This window comes from Schistocerca piceifrons, chromosome 6 (assembly GCF_021461385.2).
Source record: "Schistocerca piceifrons isolate TAMUIC-IGC-003096 chromosome 6, iqSchPice1.1, whole genome shotgun sequence".
In the NCBI taxonomy this organism is placed as follows: Eukaryota; Metazoa; Arthropoda; class Insecta; order Orthoptera; family Acrididae; genus Schistocerca; species Schistocerca piceifrons.
This window is the reverse complement of record NC_060143.1, coordinates 569,155,161-569,172,782: the sequence shown is the minus strand read 5'-3', so window position 1 is coordinate 569,172,782 and position 17,622 is coordinate 569,155,161. Positions and strand designations below refer to the sequence as shown.

Below are 17,622 nucleotides of genomic sequence, written 5' to 3'. Positions count from 1 at the left end.
TAAACACAATGACAACCAGCAGAGCTGCTACTTTCTAGTGACTTGATGAATTCTGTAATCTCTTTAGGAGTTTAATTTTTCAAACTAATGTCTGTTGGTGGTGCATGCTGTGTTTGCACAAGTAGGTCTACATTCTTATTCAGGCAGGAATTCATAAAACTTTATTAGTAACTGTGTAATTTCCCAATTACTGATGAAAATAGTGTAGTGGCTCACCTGGAAATATTTTAATTAAAGAAATATTAGTGCCTTATTACACATGCAGAATATGGGAAGATGAAATAAATTTTCAATGTGGTAAGAGCGGTTTCTTTCTAGATGGGAAAAAACTGAATGGCAAAAAATACACCAAATTTGGCAAAAAAACACCAAAACTGGCAAACAAACACTGAAACTGGGAGAAAATAACACAGAAAAGGACAACAATAACACTGCAACTGGAAAAAAGCAGTGAGATTGACAAAAGGCTAATTTGGCAACATAATAACTGCATTTGGCTATGAAATAGTACCAAAAACAGCAAAAAATAACATTGAATTTTACCATAAAACAAAATGATTTTTTTCCCTGCCATACATTAACAGTGAAATGCTCTCTTATAAAACAGTACTGATAATTTTGTTATTTTCCAGTTACAAAGCTGTTAGTTAAACTTATTCCACGGTCTACTGTGTCCTTATCCCTTTTAAGTTTCCTTTTCTTTTCATTGATGTTGTTGTTGTTGTTGTTGTGGTCTTCAGTCCTGAGACTGGTTTGATGCAGCTCTCCATGCTACTCTATCCTGTGCAAGCTTTTTCATCTCCCAGTGCCTACTGCAACCTACATCCTTCTGAATCTGCTTAGTGTATTCATCTCTTGGTCTCCCTCTACGATTTTTACCCTCCACGCTGCCCTCCAATACTAAATTGGTGATCCCTTGATGCCTCAGAACATGTCCTACCAACCGATCCCTTCTTCTGGTCAAGTTGTGCCACAAACTTCTCTTCTCCCCAATCCTATTCAATACTTCCTCATTAGTTACGTGATCTACCCATCTAATCTTCAGCATTCTTCTGTAGCACCACATTTCGAAAGCTTCTATTCTCTTCTTGTCCAAACTATTTATCGTCCATGTTTCACTTCCATACATGGCTACACTCCATACGAATACTTTCAGAAATGACTTCCTGACACTTAACTCAATACTGGATGTTAACAAATTTCTCTTCTTCAGAAACACTTTCCTTGCCATTGCCAGCCTACATTTTATATCCTCTCTACTTCGACCATCATCAGTTATTTTGCTCCCCAAATAGTAAAACTCCTTTACTACTTTAAGTGCCTCATTTCCTAATCTAATTCCCTCAGCATCACCCGACTTAATCAGACTACATTCCATTATCCTTGTTTTGCTTTTGTTGATGTTCATCTTATATCCTCCTTTCAAGACACTGTCCATTCCATTCAACTGCTCTTCCAAGTCCTTTGCGGTCTCTGACAGAATTACAATGTCATCGGCGAACCTCAAAGTTTTTATTTCTTCTCCATGAATTGTAATACCTACTCCGAATTTTTCTTTTGTTTCCTTTACTGCTTGCTCAATATACAGATTGAACAACATCGGGGAGAGGCTACAACCCTGTCTTACTCCCTTCCCAACCACTGCTTCCCTTTCATCCCCCTCGACTCTTGTAACTGCCATCTGGTTTCTGTACAAATTGTAAATAGCCTTTCGCTCCCTGTATTTTACCCCTGCCACCTTTAGAATTTGAAAGAGAGTATTTCAGTCAACATTGTCAAAAGCTTTCTCTAAGTCTACAAATGCTAGAAACGTAGGTTTGCCTTTCCTTAATCTTTCTTCTAAGATAAGTCGTAAGGTCAGTATTGCCTCACGTGTTCCAGTGTTTCTACGGAATCCAAACTGATCTTCCCCGAGGTTGGCCTCTACCAGTTTTTCCATTCGTCTGTAAAGAATTCGTGTTAGTATTTTGCAGCTGTGACTTATTAAGCTGATAGTTCGGTAATTTTCACATTTGTCAACACCTGCTTTCTTTGGGATTGGAATTATTATATTCTTCTTGAAGTCTGAGGGTATTTCGCCTGTTTCATACATCTTGCTCACCAGATGGTAGTTTTTTGTCAGGACTGGCTCTCCCACGGCCGTCAGTAGTTCCAATGGAATATTGTCTACTCTGGGGGCCTTGTTTCGACTCAGGTCTTTCAGTGCTCTGTCCAACTCTTCACGCAGTATCATATCTCCCATTTCATCTTCATCTACATCCTCTTCCATTTCCATAATATTGTCCTCAAGTACATCGCCCTTGTATAGACCCTCTATATACTCCTTCCACCTTTCTGCTTTCCCTTCTTTGCTTAGAACTGGGTTTCCATCCGAGCTCTTGATATTCATACAAGTCGTTCTCTTATCTCCAAAGGTCTCTCTAATTTTCCTGTAGGCAGTATCTATCTTACCCCTAGTGAGATAAGCCTCTACATCCTTACATTTGTCCTCTAGCCATCCCTGCTTAGCCATTTTGCACTTCCTGTCGATCTCATTTTTGAGACGTTTGTATTCCTTTTTGCCTGTTTCACTTACTGCATTTTTATATTTTCTCCTTTCATCAATTAAATTCAATATTTCTTCTGTTACCCAAGGATTTCTACCAGCCCTCATCTTTTTACCTACTTGATCCTCTGCTGCCTTCACTACTTCATCCCTCAAAGCTACCCATTCTTCTTCTACTGTATTTATTTCCCCCATTCCTGTCAATTGCTCCCTTATGCTCTCCCTGAATCTCTGTACAACCTCTGGTTCTTTTAGTTTATCCAGGTCCCATCTCCTTAAATTCCCACCTTTTTGCAGTTTCTTCAGTTTTAATCTACAGGTCATAACCAATAGATTGTGGTCAGAGTCCACATCTGCCCCTGGAAATGTCTTACAATTTAAAACCTGGTTCCTAAATCTCTGTCTTACCATTATATAATCTATCTGATACCTTTTAGTATATCCAGGGTTCTTCCATGTATACAACCTTCTTTCATGATTCTTAAACCAAGTGTTAGTTATGATTATGTTGTGCTCTGTGCAAAATTCTACCAGGCGGCTTCCTCTTTCATTTCTGTCCCCCAATCCATATTCACCTACTATGTTTCCTTCTCTCCCTTTTCCTACACTCGAATTTCATTGATATCTAATGATTAACAGAATAAATAAAAGTAGGTAAAAATCTTATTGGCAGACTTAAATGCCCCATTGTGAAAATGGGGCCCACATAATTTTACAAATAGAAATGCCCACAAAGACGTTTAGAAAGTCAATGAACACAACCTTATATCTAAATCAACATACTTCAAGAGGAAGCTGAATAAGTTTCAGATGTGGAAGCATCCAGACTGGATGAAGGGACAATGGCAGCTAGACAAAGTCTGTATACATATAAATTTGCATAAGGAAATTTACAATGTTAAAAGTATTGGGAGTGAGTACACATTGGCTAAGACTATTATATATTTAAAATTAAAATCAAATTCACTCCATCAAAGAGAAAGAATGGAAAAATGAGAGAGAGAGAGAGAGAGAGAGAGAGAGAGAGAGAGAGAGAGAGAGAGAGAGAGAGTGTGTGTGTGTGTGTGTGTGTGTGTGTGTGTGTGTGTGTGTACACTCAAACTCAACAAAGGATTTATTCCGAAAGCTAGCGAGTTGTCTTTCCTCTTTTGTGTATGCCTGTAGTTGACTCAATGCTTCTGCTATTTGGTGAAAGATCTCCTCATACATCATTTCAAATAAAGAGAAGATGTAGATGAACTGGTACCATGTCTCAAGAAACAAGCCGAGAGTCTTCCTTTGGCCCATGAAGGAAACATACATGGTTGACACAAGAATGTAAAAAAGTTTATGAAGAGAGACACCAAGCATGGTTAAATTTTCAAACACAAAAAACAGAAGAGAATGCTTCAACCTCAAATGATTTACAAAAACATGTTAGGAGAATCAAGAGAGGATTTGATACAGAACTTTACAGATAATTACCACAAAACCAATTACAGGAACTACTACAAAATCTTTTTTACTAAAGAATAAGAGCTCCCTATGCTAATACCGAAAGATGAAAAAGAAACAGTGACACAAGGTAAGAAAGAAAATGCTGAAAGCATGGCAAAATCATTTAATAAACTTTTGAACTGCGAAAAGCCCAGTGAATTCTTACAAATCAATGTACATATTTCCAATAAAAACCCAAGCTCTACAAATTAAACCCCCAACATTCCTAAAAGTACAAAAAGCACTCAAAAGATACATGGAGACGATCATGTTTTTGTCGGAATATGTAAATATTCCAGAGAGACAGTCCACATCACCTTACATATGACTAACAAAAATTTGGATAACTGAACAATTTTCCGAACATTGGCCCATGGCCACCATCCACCAACTACACGAGAGGGGGTAAGAGTATTCCAGATAACTACAGATGAATCCTTCTGCAAGACAGCACATACAATATTTTATCCAAGATCCTATGTACAAGAATCAAGAAACAACAGAGTTACAGGAATACCAGGAAGGTTTCAGACCAAACTGAACAAATCTCTGGCCATAAGATTTGCAGACTTTAAAGAGGTGCACAATTGTCTCCATAGACTTTTACCATTAAAAAACTACAGAATCTAGAATGTCCTCCAAAACTAATTACATTAAAGAATATATTGTAGCCAACAACAATTCGAAAGTTTAGAGGAGTAATTTCTGAACATTCTTCATAAAAATAGGCTAACATAGGGCAACTGTGTCACTATTACAATTCAACTGTGCATTGGAATATATAACGAAAAAAAGGTGCAAGGATGATCCAAAGAACGTAATATTTGGAAGCTCTAAAAACGATAATAGTTTATACTGCATGGAATTTGTTGATGATTTTGCCATACTAAGCAACAATGTTCAAGACACCAGACAACACATTAAATCATCACAAGAAATAGGACATAAAATCAGCCTTAGAATATCGTTTTAAAAAAGGAATTGTGCTAACTTGTCCACCACTTGCAGACAAAAAACAAAATCAAAATTGTTGATAAAGTTAAATATTTAGGTAAAATCAAAGCACAAAATCTAAACAAGAAACTGACATTGCAAAATAGAATAAAAAACTGAACAAAAGCAAATTAAAATTACCAACAGCACATAACAACAAAAAAGTGTATCAACAGCTGCAATATTAAACATTATAAAACAGTTACACAGCCAGAAATAACATATGCAGCTGAAACTATTTTCAAAACACATAACACAGCAGAAATTGACAATACTCGAGGCAGGAAAAAGACCGACTAGGACATGCATAAATAAACAAAAACAAGTAAATGGGAATTGGAAAACAGCATCAGATGAAACCATACACAAGAAAATAGAACCAATAATGAGCACCATAGGAAGAAACATTTCATTGTTTGGATATCTGATCAGAACACCAAAAGGGAATAATATAAAAAATATGGGCTAGTAAGATATGAAATGGCATATAGAAATTAAGGAGGTTGTAAGAGAACTCTCAAATTACTGTAGATGACCTAAATAAGAAAACCAAAATAAAATGTGTACAACTTTGCTTCCGCCATTTTTCCCCAACATTTGAGGCTTTAATGAAACAAATTAGTTACACATGTATCATTCAAAGTATTTTCCATCACTGGCCACTACTTCCTCCCATCTTTCGGGCAGGGTACGAATCCCGCGTCGAAAAAATTGTTCATCTTTTGAAGCGATCCACGAATCCATCCAGTTTGTGACTTCTTCATGAGATTGGAAGTGTTGGTCAGCCAGGCCATGCGCCACTAATTTAAACAGGTGATAGCCAGAGGGAGCAATGTCTGGAGAATACGGTGGGTGGTGTAGGACTTCCCATTTTAACATTTCCAAGTATCGTTTGACGTATTTTGCCATGTGGGGTTGAACATTGTCATGCTGCAAAATCAATTTATTGTGCCTCTCACTGTATTGTGGTTGTTTGTCTTAATTCTTTCATGCCCACACACACACACACACACACACACACACACACACACACACACACACAAGTTTTAGTATTTTAGCAGTCTTTTTCACTATGCCTGTCTGAGATTTAATACCTCCCTCATATGGAGAGTAGTGATCTATCCTTCCTATATTGTGGTAAAATACTGCAAGACACATGAACCAGACTACAAGGAAATATCAATAAAAGGACTACAAGCAGATTGATCTTGTATAAAGAAAGCAGACAAGAGCGAACAGCACTTTACGTAATAAAGATTTATAATAATCCCTTGAATAACCACTGTATTATTGAATTTTTATTACAATACATGCATTACTGTATAACAATTCCCTGTATAAACCTTTGTATAACTGACTACTAGAGTGATCCAACAAAGATCATGAAATAATAATAATAATAATAATAATAATAATAATAATAATAATAATAATAATAATGTAATAATTCCGTATTTTACGATTTCAAAATTCCTATATTATGTGCACAAAAGTTAAGTCAGTCAAAAGATAACATTCATTAAGTAAACACAACTTAGTCAGCATTGAGTTAAAGTGTATATTTACTTCGAGTCACTCAGTGCCCATGAGAGAAAACATAAGCATCATGTAGGTCTCAATCAGTCTGTGGTTTGCAATCCTAATGTAGAGTTACTTAGCCAGTCATGTGAAGTGACATATTAATCTGTTACCAGTGAACTTCGAGTAATCTGGTTAATTAATGTAGTTTACTCATCTGTATCAAATACTGAGGCTCCTGCACATCACAGAGCTTATCAAAATGGGAGAATTGTGTGTCAATAAATATGAAGAAACTGAAAATCAATTTCTGCAGTGTTGTGTATTTATTTGAACATGTTCATTAAGTACACTAATAGGATAACAACCAAAGGAGAAAGGTTATGAGATTTCAGAGGCATAGTTACAGGTCAGCATAGCTATAACATTACTTAGATTTTACAGTCTCAGGCCTGTATTCTGCCACTCAGTTCACAGCCACTTCAAAACAGAGAGAAAATGTAATAACTGTTTATTAAATAACATTCAACTGATATGAAAGACTGAAATTCCACAAAATTAGTAATTGCAAATGTTTTAACTTAGCTTTGATGTACAATGATGACATATTTTCTCACTATAATATGCATTATCTTCTAGGTATACTAGTATTGCTGTACCCCAGTGGTAGCAACCTAGTCCCTACTGCCCACTAGAGGGTGTTCCTGTTTTAATGGTGGCCAATATGTAGTAGAGGTTTAAAAATGTTTTCATAAAACTTTCATACACATTGTTTGGTAAGTAATTATTTTTATAAGCTGTAACTTGCTGTAACTCTGCTTTATAAACTTCATAAAGTTACTTCCCTAATTCATAAATCACCATTACTGTTGAACTGATGGGCAGTAAGAAAATTTTACTACAAACAGAACAACAAAAGGCAGTGGTGCATAAAAAATGTTGGCACCCTTGCTGCAGCCGTAAATGCACTGGGATCAGATGGATACTTCTCATAATCGCCATGCAAATATCCTACTATCTCAGCATGGTCATACCTAGGAAAGCAATGTGATGTTCAAAATAACCTTTAGGTCTACCTTTAGGCAGAATGCACAGCAGCTACCTCTTACTTCCCTGTTACTGTATCTTCCTTTTTAACCATTTGAGATGATATTTGCCTCCCATTGCCATTAAGGGTTTCAATACTATTGGATTACTTTATGGTTTCTGTCACTGAATGAATAAAAATGCTCTTGGTCATTAAGTGGAGACCATCTAAGTCACACATGCATTTTTGGCACTGAAGATCTATCACACACAAGTGGAGGGGTTGGAAACAATTAATGCAGCTGCCATTTCTACGAAGCACCAATGTTTTTGTTTCTGGATGAGGTATCGAATACCTTGCTGCCCCCTCTTTATACCTCCCGAGGAGATCACGAATGTAAAATTAGAGGTTCGAGCATGCACGGAGGCTTTCCGGCAGTCGTTCTTCCCGCGAACCATACGCGACTGGAACGGGAAAAGGAGGTAATGACAGTGGCACGTGAAGTGCCCTCTGCCACACACCACTGGGTGGCTTGCGGAGTATAAATGGAGATGTAGATGTTTTCTGCCATGTTTCATTTCTTTAGATGGAATGTTGCACAGTAAGAGGGTTGGTTGGTTGATTTGGGGAAGAGGACTAAACAGTGACGTCATCGGTAATATTGAATGAGGGAAGGAAATGGGCCATGTCCTTCCAAAGGAACCATCCCAGCATTTGACTGAAGCAATTTAGGGGAATCACAGAAAACCTAAATCAGGATGGTCGGACATGGGTTTGAACCATAGTCCTCCCAAACATGAGTTCAGCTTGCTAACCACTGTGCCACCTCACTTGGTAGTAAGAGTATCAGAGGCCCACCTTCCACTTCCTGCCTTGCACAATATTCCTTAAGATCTGTTTCTGGCAGCACTACGCTAACACCTCACTTTTATTTCATAAATTTTCCTTTCTACAAGACACTTACGCACTAGCTTTCAGCCGCAGCCTTCATCAGAAAAAGAAAACGTACATTCATTCATGCAAGCAAGCACACATGACAGCCATCTCCAGTAGCATGGACTGGGATTCTACTGTCACCTAGAATGGAAGCGGCAAACTGGGGGGGAAGAAAGGGGAAGGGATAGCAGTATATTGGTGGGGTGAGGGAAGAGCACTGTCTGGCAGGCTGTGTAAGGACAAGAACTGCCAACAGGCACTGCGTTAGAGGCTGTGGGGCAGGGAGATAAGGGAATGGGAGGGAAGGAGAGAAGCAGAAAAGGAGAGGAGCCGGGAATGATAGGCGGGTGCACTTTCAGACGGTGGCAGAAAAAGAGGGCGAGAGATGAGAACAGAGAGGAGATGGCAAATGTTAGGTGGAGAGTTGGGGCAGTATGTCGCTGTAGGTTACGGCTGGGATAATTTCGGAAGCAGAGAATACACTGTAAGGGTAACTCCCATCTGAATAGTTCAGAAAAGCTCGTGGGGGAAAGGAAGATCCAGATGGCTCAGGTAGTGAAGCAGTCATTGAAAACAAGCATGTTATTTTCAGCTGCATGTTGTGTCGTAGGGAGGTCCACTGTGCTTTTTGCCACAGTTTGGAGGTGGGCGTTCATCCTGGTGGACAGGTGGTCAGTAGTCATACCAATATAAAAAGTTGTGCAATGATCGCAGCAGAGCTAGTACATGACATGGCTGCTTTTACAGGTGCTCTGCCCTCTAATGGGCTAAGATAAGCCTGGGACAGGACAAGACAGGACGGGACGGGACTGGACTAAGAAAGCTAGGTGGGTGACTGGGCTGGGTCTTTCACACAGATATAGCCCTTGTGGCAAGGCGTTAGGACTGGAAGTGGCGTAGGAATGGACTAGGACGTTGTGGAGATACAGTACGTGACAGAACAGCACTCTAGGGAGGGAGGATCTTGGGTAGGACATCCCTACTTTCATGGCATAAAGATAGAAAATCAAAGCCCTGGTGAAGGATGTGGTTCAGTTGTTCCAGTCTGAGGTGGTACTGGTATTTTGTGGCTTGTTCTTGGGAGTAGTTGGAGAATAGGGGAGAGGGTGGGGTGTCACGACTAATAGCAATGAACATCTGTTTGCGGATTAGGTCTGGTGGATAGTACCTGCCTGTCAAGGACTTGGTGAGACCCTCAGCACACTGGCCTACGGAGTTCTTGTCACTGCAGAGACCTTGTACCCAGGTGGTCAGAACGTGTGGGAGGGATATTCTGGTAAGGAAGGGATGACAGCTGTCTAAATCAAGGTGCTGTTAGTGCTTGGTGGGTCTAATGTGGACAGAGGTGTGAATGGAGCCATCAGAGAGGAGGAGGTAAACGTCCAGGAAGGTGGCATACTAGGTTGAGGAGGACCAGATGAAGTGTACGGGAGAGGTGTCGAGGCTGTGACGAAATGAAAATAGGGTGTCCTGGCCCCAAGTCCAGATCATTAAGTTATCACCAATGAACCTGAACCAGACTAAGGATTTGGCCCGTAAGCAGCATGGCATAAGCGAGTACCATGCAGGTGCACATGGCTCTGTCGCACATTTGTTTCTAACCTCCCATTCAAAGGAGAAGTAGTTGTGACTTAGGGTAAATTTAGTAATGAGGAATGATGCGGGTTTGGAGTCTGGAGGACATTGGGAAAGGTAGTGTTCAATAGCAGTAAGCCCACGAGCATGAGAGATGTTGATGTATACGAAGGTGGCATCAACAGTGACAAGTAGGGACCCATGAGGTAAAGGGCTGGGGATGGTAGAGAGACTGTGAAGGAGATGGTTGGTATCTTCAATGTGGGACTCGAAATTACGGGCAACTGATAGGTGGTGTTGGTCAATGAGGGCCGAAATTCTTTCAGTGGGGACAAAAATGGTTCAAATGGCTCTGAACACTATGGGACTTAACTGCTGTGGTCATCAGTCCCCTAGAACTTAGAACTAATTAAACCTAACTAACCTAAGGATGCCACACACAGCCATGCCCGAGGCAGGATTCGAACCTGCGACCGTAGCGGTCGAGCGGTTCCAGAATGTAGCGCCTAGAACCGCTCGGCCACTCCGGCCGGTTCAGTGGGGACACAATAACTAGCTACAATGAGGTGACCAGACAGTTGGGTTTGTGGATTTTGGGGAGCATATAGAAGGTGGGTGCACAGATTCTGGGAAGGGCCGAAGACTTTAAGCAGGGATTGAAAGTTATGTTGGACTTGTGGTATGGGATCACTCTGTCAGAGTTTATTAGGTGGACGTGTCTGATAAGTGGCAGAGCCCTTCTGCACGACAGTAACTGTAATTCAGAATGACAGTGGTGGATGATTTGGTCAGAATTTGTTTTGAGTTTGTGTATGTCTGTCCTTTCTCTGCTGAAAGGTTGGTGTTCTGAGGAAGGCACCTGTGGAAGGATGGCGAGGAGGTACGAAATTCCTGGAAGGTGACCAGCAGGTGCTTAAATAGGAGGAAAGGGGGGAGAGAGGGGGAGAAATGGGGAGAGGTTCACAACTGGATGGTGGTATGAACTGGAAGAGGCAGGTTTCAGTGTTGGGATTATGTTGGCTTTGGTTGGAAGGATGGTAGCAAAGAAGTGTTATCATTGCAGGGATTGGGAGAATGAGAGTAGGTCTTTGACAAGTCCAGCATGGATAAATCAGGTGTAGGGCTAAAGGTGAGGCATTTGAATAGGATTAAAACTTTTATGGGATTAACAGTTGTGGTTCTTACTCATTCCACCAAAACCCCCAGCCCACAGAAGTTTCAATCCTTTCTGAAGATCTCATCTTTGGGCCTACACCCAATTTAACCATGCTGGATTTGTCAAACGACTACTCTCCTCTTCTCAATCCTTGCAACAGAAACACTTCTTTGCCCCAAATCCCTCCAACCAAAGCCAACCTAATTCTAACACTGAACCCTGCCTCTCCCAGTTCATACCACTATCCAACTGTGATCCTTCCCTCCACCCACTCAACCACCTGCAGGTCACCTTACAGGAATTCCATACTTCCGACTTTGCCACACCAACCTTCCCCCGTTCCTTTATTCAGAGCAACAAACCTTTCAGCAGGAGAAAGGACAGCCATACACAACCTCAACACAAATTCTGACCTAATCATCCTACCAGAAGACAAAGGTTCCACTGCTGTCATGAATCACAGTGACTACCTGGTGGAAGGCCTCTGACACATGACTCTTCCACCTATAAACTCCGCCAGAGTGATCCCATACCCAAAGTCCAACATAGTCTACAATCCCTCCTTAGAGACTTAGGCCCTTCCCAGAACCTGTCCCCTGAATCCATTGCCCTCCTCACCCCTATGACACCCAGCACACCCACCTACATGCTCCTCAAAATCACCTGTTTACGGGCCATCTAGAGGAGACCTCCCTTGCCTCCAAACGCACCAAACCCCTACTTGGTTCAGGTTCATTGATGACACCTTAATGATTTTGACTCAGGACCAGACACCTTATCCTCATTCCTTCACAACCTCAACACCTTTTGTCCCACCCGCTTCATCTGGTTCTCCTCGACCTAGCGTGCTACCTTCCTGGATGTTGACCACCACCTCTCTGATGCCTCCATCCACATCTCTATCCACATTAAACCCACCAACCACCAACAGCACCTATATTTCAACAGTGTCTCCCTTTCCCACCAAAAGATCCCTCCCTTACAGGCTGGCCACCTAGGGACGATGTACCTGCAGTGACAAGAAGTCCCTTGTCCAGTATGTTGACGCAATCCTCCCACCACCCCCAAGAACCAGCCATAAGGGAGGGCCTCTTTCGTCACACAATACTATCTTGGAATGGAACAATTACACTACATCCTTCACCAGAGCTTTGATTACCTATCATCATGCCATGAAATGAGGGACATCCCGCCAGACTTCTGTCACCCACCCAACCTCCATAACAACCAACTACATTCCTATGCTACTCCCAGTCCCAACCCCTTGCCACAAGGATCATATCCCTGTGAAACATCCAGATGCAACACCAGCCCACACACCTAGCACTCATAGTCCTGTCCTGTTGCAGACTTATCCTAGCCCATCAGAGGCTGGGCCACCAGTAAAAGCAGTTATGTCATTTACCAGCTCTGCTGCAATCACTGCACAGTTTTTTATTTTGGTACAACTACCAATCAGCTGTCCACCAGCATCAACAGCCACCATAAAACTGTGGCCATCAGTGAATTAGACCATCCTGTGAGACAACACGCAGCTCAATACAACATGCTTGATTTCAATGGCTGCTTCAGTACCCAAGCCATTTGGAACCACCCTTCCACCACCAGTTTTTCTGAAATGCTCAGATGGGAACTATCATTACCACACATTCTCCACTTCCAAAATTATGCCAGCCTCAACCTGCAGTAACATACCATCCTTGCATCCTCCACTGAACAGTTTCCACCTCCTCTGTCCTATCACCACCTCCTCATTATCGTTTCCCACCCTCTGTGTGCCGCCTTCTGTCAACACACCTGCCCACGTTTCCCTGCTCCTCTACTATTTTGCTCTGTTTCTACCCCCATCCCTGCCCCACAGCCTCCCAATGCTGCACCTGTTGGCAGCCTCGTTGCAGCACACTCCACCAGACAGCACTCTTCTCTCCCCCCTACCCATACTGTATGACTGTTCCTTCCTTGCCCCCTCCAGATTACTGTTTCAATTCTAGGTGACAGTTGCATTCTGGTTTGAGCTGCCGGAGATGGAGGTCATGTGTGTGATGTGTGCTTGCTTGTGTGAATCTATATATAATGTCCACAGTATGCACAGTATCTGTGTGTGTGTGTGTGTGTGTGTGTGTGTGTGTGTGTGTGTGTGTGTAGGCGCACGCCTTCTTCTGACGAAGGCTGTGGCTGAAAGCTGATTTTTTAGTGGCTTTTATTGGAGCCTGTCTGCAACTTAATGTCTTATCTTTATGGTGAGTATCAATCTATCTTTTTTTTACATTGTTGATAATCCAACATGGAGTTTCCATTGTTTGATAAATTTTCACTGGCTTACTTTGTTACTTCTTTACAGTTTTCACATATACTGTAGTCAACAATAAGCAACCGCAGTAATTGTTGCAAGTCAATCTACTGTTGGCCACTGCCAAGAATTTATTTGCACGCGAATGATCATCAAGCTATGCTGGGTAGTTTTGCAGTCAAAATCATCTAAATGTAAAAGCAAACTAATTACAAATATGGAACTGGACTAAGAGTGGCTCGTTGTTAATAAAAAAAAGACTTTGTACAAAATAAAAGACTGCAGTTTGAAATAAATTTTTGCATGTTATTGAAAATATTCAAAGTATGTAAAACAGATTCAACTTCAATGACTTTTAATTTCAACTGCTAACATTCAATATTAAGCAGTTAGAGTACTTATTTTATAGCAGTCAGTGGTCACAGGAAATACTCTGTAACTTGTATTGTTACTAGCCTTCAAGTAGCGGACAAACATATGAAAAATGATGTAACTGTTTACAGACAGGTACGGGTAGGTTGTAGAGATATTTTTCATCGTAGTTGTTACAAGCAACATAGTAGATTATTAAAAATGGTGCACTGAATTCAGATTCTGAATGCCTTTTGCCACATTTAATAGATTTTTACATCAAATCTATAAATAAAATCATTGTTACCTATTATTTAATAATTAATGGCACTAAAATATTTGTGTGCTGATTACAGAAAATTATACTTCCATGAGACTAACTATACTTACTTAATGTGTTTCACAGGTTCAAGCAGCAAGTTCAACATCAAACGTGCATCCACAAACATGGGTGCTCCAGTAGTCTGGAAGGAAATAGATATTCACTGACTTTTAATCACAAGATACAAAACTGTCTTTTAAAGCACACACATCATACAATTCTTTTAAAAGGAGCACAATTCTTTTGAAAGCCTGAAGAAATCATGAAGTTTCACAAGGATATAAAGATAATTTGGAAACACATAAACGCACTGAAGTATTTGAACACTGCTGACATTTGTATCATAAATGCTAAATATCCCCATGCTGATAATATATTTCAGTATTGTTCTAAATGTTTCATTTTACTACTTCAATTTCCTTAGCAGATGCAAATGTGCAAGGTTAGCATTAAACTTGAACAATGCACTAATACTATTTACCCGAACAGTCCACCAATTACCATAAAAGGTACCGAAATTCAATAATTTTCTGATGGTACACCACAAAATAACAACTGCTCTAATTTATCATTTCCTCTTTTTTCCAAGAGTTCTTGTTACGAAGTCAAGTCATTCGCTGCTTTCAGTTTGTTGCCACTTTGAGTGGCTTGGGTGCCAATTTTCTTTGATGAAGTAACCATGTAACTATAAGTCTGCCTGGTTGGCTGTGCGGTCGAACGTATGGCTTTCCGGGCGGAAAGGAGCACCGATTCCACCCGGTAGATTTGTGTCAAGGTTCGGTGAGCCGGCCAGTCTGTGGATGAGTTTTAGGTGGTTTTCCATCTGCCTCGGCAAATGTGGGCTGGTTCCCCTTATTCCGCCTCAGCTACACTATGTTGGCGATTGCTGTGCAAACAAGTTCTCCACGTACGCGTACACCACCATTACTCTACCACGAAAACATAGGGGTTACACTTGTCTGGTGTGAGACGTTCCCGGGGGGGGGGGCTGTGTTCACCGGCGTCCGAACCGCACAATAACCCTGGGTTCGGTGTGGGGTGGCGGAGGGGTGAAGTGGACTGCGGTAGTCGTTGTGGGGTTGCGGACCACTGCAGCTGCGGCGGAGACAGAGCCTCTGCGTCGTTTCTAGGTCCCCGGTTAACATAACATAACATAACCATGTAACTTCTCATTTTGGACTCACAATGCTTAGTTAACATTGTCCCAGATCTTCCCACCATATACAAATTTGATGTGGTCACTAGGAATCTAGCCCAAAACCTCCACTTTAGAAGCCAGCAACTTTGACGAGATCGCAAATGCATGAACCTTTAACATAGCATTTGGCCATGAATCATTCCATATTTTTTCTTAATGTTTTATTGGGTTACTGATGATTGACACTGGAATTACTTAAAATAATGACATACTTACAAGTATTTAATTACAATAAACTTTTAACAATAAATACACATAGTCAGTGTACACACTGCCAGTAACACGACAAACATGAATTAACTATGTGATGCTTTTACAGTATGGTCATGTAATTTGTAGTTTTCAACCAGTAAATTTAGTAGGTGTTTTGCACACTGACAGGAGGCTGAAATTTCTGAATTTACAATCGTCCTGACTGGGATGCTAGGTTTGTGAGTCTCTGGTTGGCATCCAAGAGTGTGTATAGTGATATTATCCTTTATCACTTTTCTTTTCCCTGTATCATATAGCATGCCATTTACATTTTCAGCACTTTTGCCTATTTTTTACTAACCTGCTTTAGAGCAGTTAATACACTGTTCACAATGCTACTTCTCTTCTGCCTTCACATATAACAAAACACATTGCTTCTACTACAAGATTTATGTAATCAACTATTTATGAATTCCCAGTTATGTTTCATGAGGTTAAACAGTTCAGTACAGAGGAAGTGAGGTGCAGAACCTACATGGAGAAGAGAGCTTTTGGGAGTGTTGTGTCTTATTGTTCTTAAATGTAGACAGAGAGAACCAAAATAAGAAAGTTCTGAAATAAGATAACAGAGAAAGTGAAATGGATTGACAGAATAAGAAATGAGGAGGTGCTGAATAGGGTAGGGGAGGAGAGGAACTTTACAAGGATGATACACAAAAGGAAAACATCTTGCATGGGACACACATTATGTGGAAATTTTCTACTATGGAGAATCATGGAGGGAAAAATAGAAGGAAAAAGAGCAACAGGAAGAAAAGAGAAGGAGGATGCTCAGGATAGAGGCACAAAGGATACTCAGTTGATACCCGGCCGAGGACAGATTTACTGAATGAAGCAGCAGCATTGGTTAACTGTACTGTGTGTGTTTTTGGGTTCAGTGATTTTTTTCTGGGCTCCACTATTTCTTGCACAACAAGCATTGTTTATATCAGATGTGTTGAACATGGCATGTTGTATTGTTTTATACATGCATTGTCTTTGGCCTCAGGACCTTCTGTTTACATTTGTTTATTGATTTTTCTGATGTTTTGCCAACACGAGAGGATGGCATTGCTGTTGGTGGACTGGAGTTAAGCCCATGGCCAGACACTTACTTATCACGTCAAAATCTGAGGGTCTCTCTCTGGTCATTACTGCTGCCCCTTGTTACCTGCAACAGTCATTTGCACAACACAGGAATCCAGGATCTGTTCGTATTAAAACTTTCTTCTTTCTTGTTAAGACTACATAGCCACTGTCAGGTCTGTGAATTTCTACAGCTTCCCTGAACAAACAGCTATGGTAGCTCTTCTCCAAAGTCAGAACCTGCGTCTCAGTTAATTTTATTATGCGGTCAGTGTCTGAAAGCAGGTCTTCTGCTATGTCCCATTCATCCACCTGTCCCTGCCTACATTACCATTTATGTTTGATGAGCCTGGTTCAACCCTGAGGTTTTTCCAAGATATATAACACATATGGAGAAGTCTTGATAGCTGTCCAGTCCAGTGACACAAAAAGAGAGAGCTTAATTATATAATAAACATGTTTCCAATTGTGGATTCATACTGCATATGTAATCACGATTTCAATGTAGTAATCATTGGTCTACTGCTTTATTAATTTAAAAAATGATGAAATTAACTGGCCCATTTAATGATTAATATCAATTTTTCCCAGCCAACAGAAATCAATGACGTGGTGCCTAAGTAAGGAGCCACTGAATGTTTAGTGGAAATCAGTAATGCTACAAGCTGTTATATTCAAATTTCAGCAGTAGACACACCAATGCACTCACTGACCTGGCACTGCAACAAGTTACCCAGCTTAAACGCCAGGAGGTAAGACTGCCCAGCTGGCTGGAAGCAGCAGCAACTGTCTTCACTGCCATTCCTAGTAAGGTTGACTACTGGAACCATTTTTACTCGAAGGAGACATGCTACTGTGCTGTGTCTGAATTTACAAGACCACAGAGAGACACACTTTGCGCCCCATTCAGCTGCAGAT

At 40.8% G+C, this 17,622-nt stretch overlaps 1 protein-coding gene across 4 annotated transcripts in view; it reads right to left on the bottom strand.

Annotated features, from left to right (window-relative positions):
- Window positions 1-17,622, bottom strand: part of LOC124802706 (protein croquemort-like) — a 237,046-nt gene that overhangs the window by 28,026 nt on the left and 191,398 nt on the right. For all 4 annotated transcript variants that reach the window (XM_047263661.1, XM_047263660.1, XM_047263662.1 and 1 more), the window contains one exon: window positions 14,258-14,331. In XM_047263661.1, the coding sequence (XP_047119617.1) occupies window positions 14,258-14,331 (74 nt within the window). The remainder of the gene's footprint in view (window positions 1-14,257; window positions 14,332-17,622) is intronic.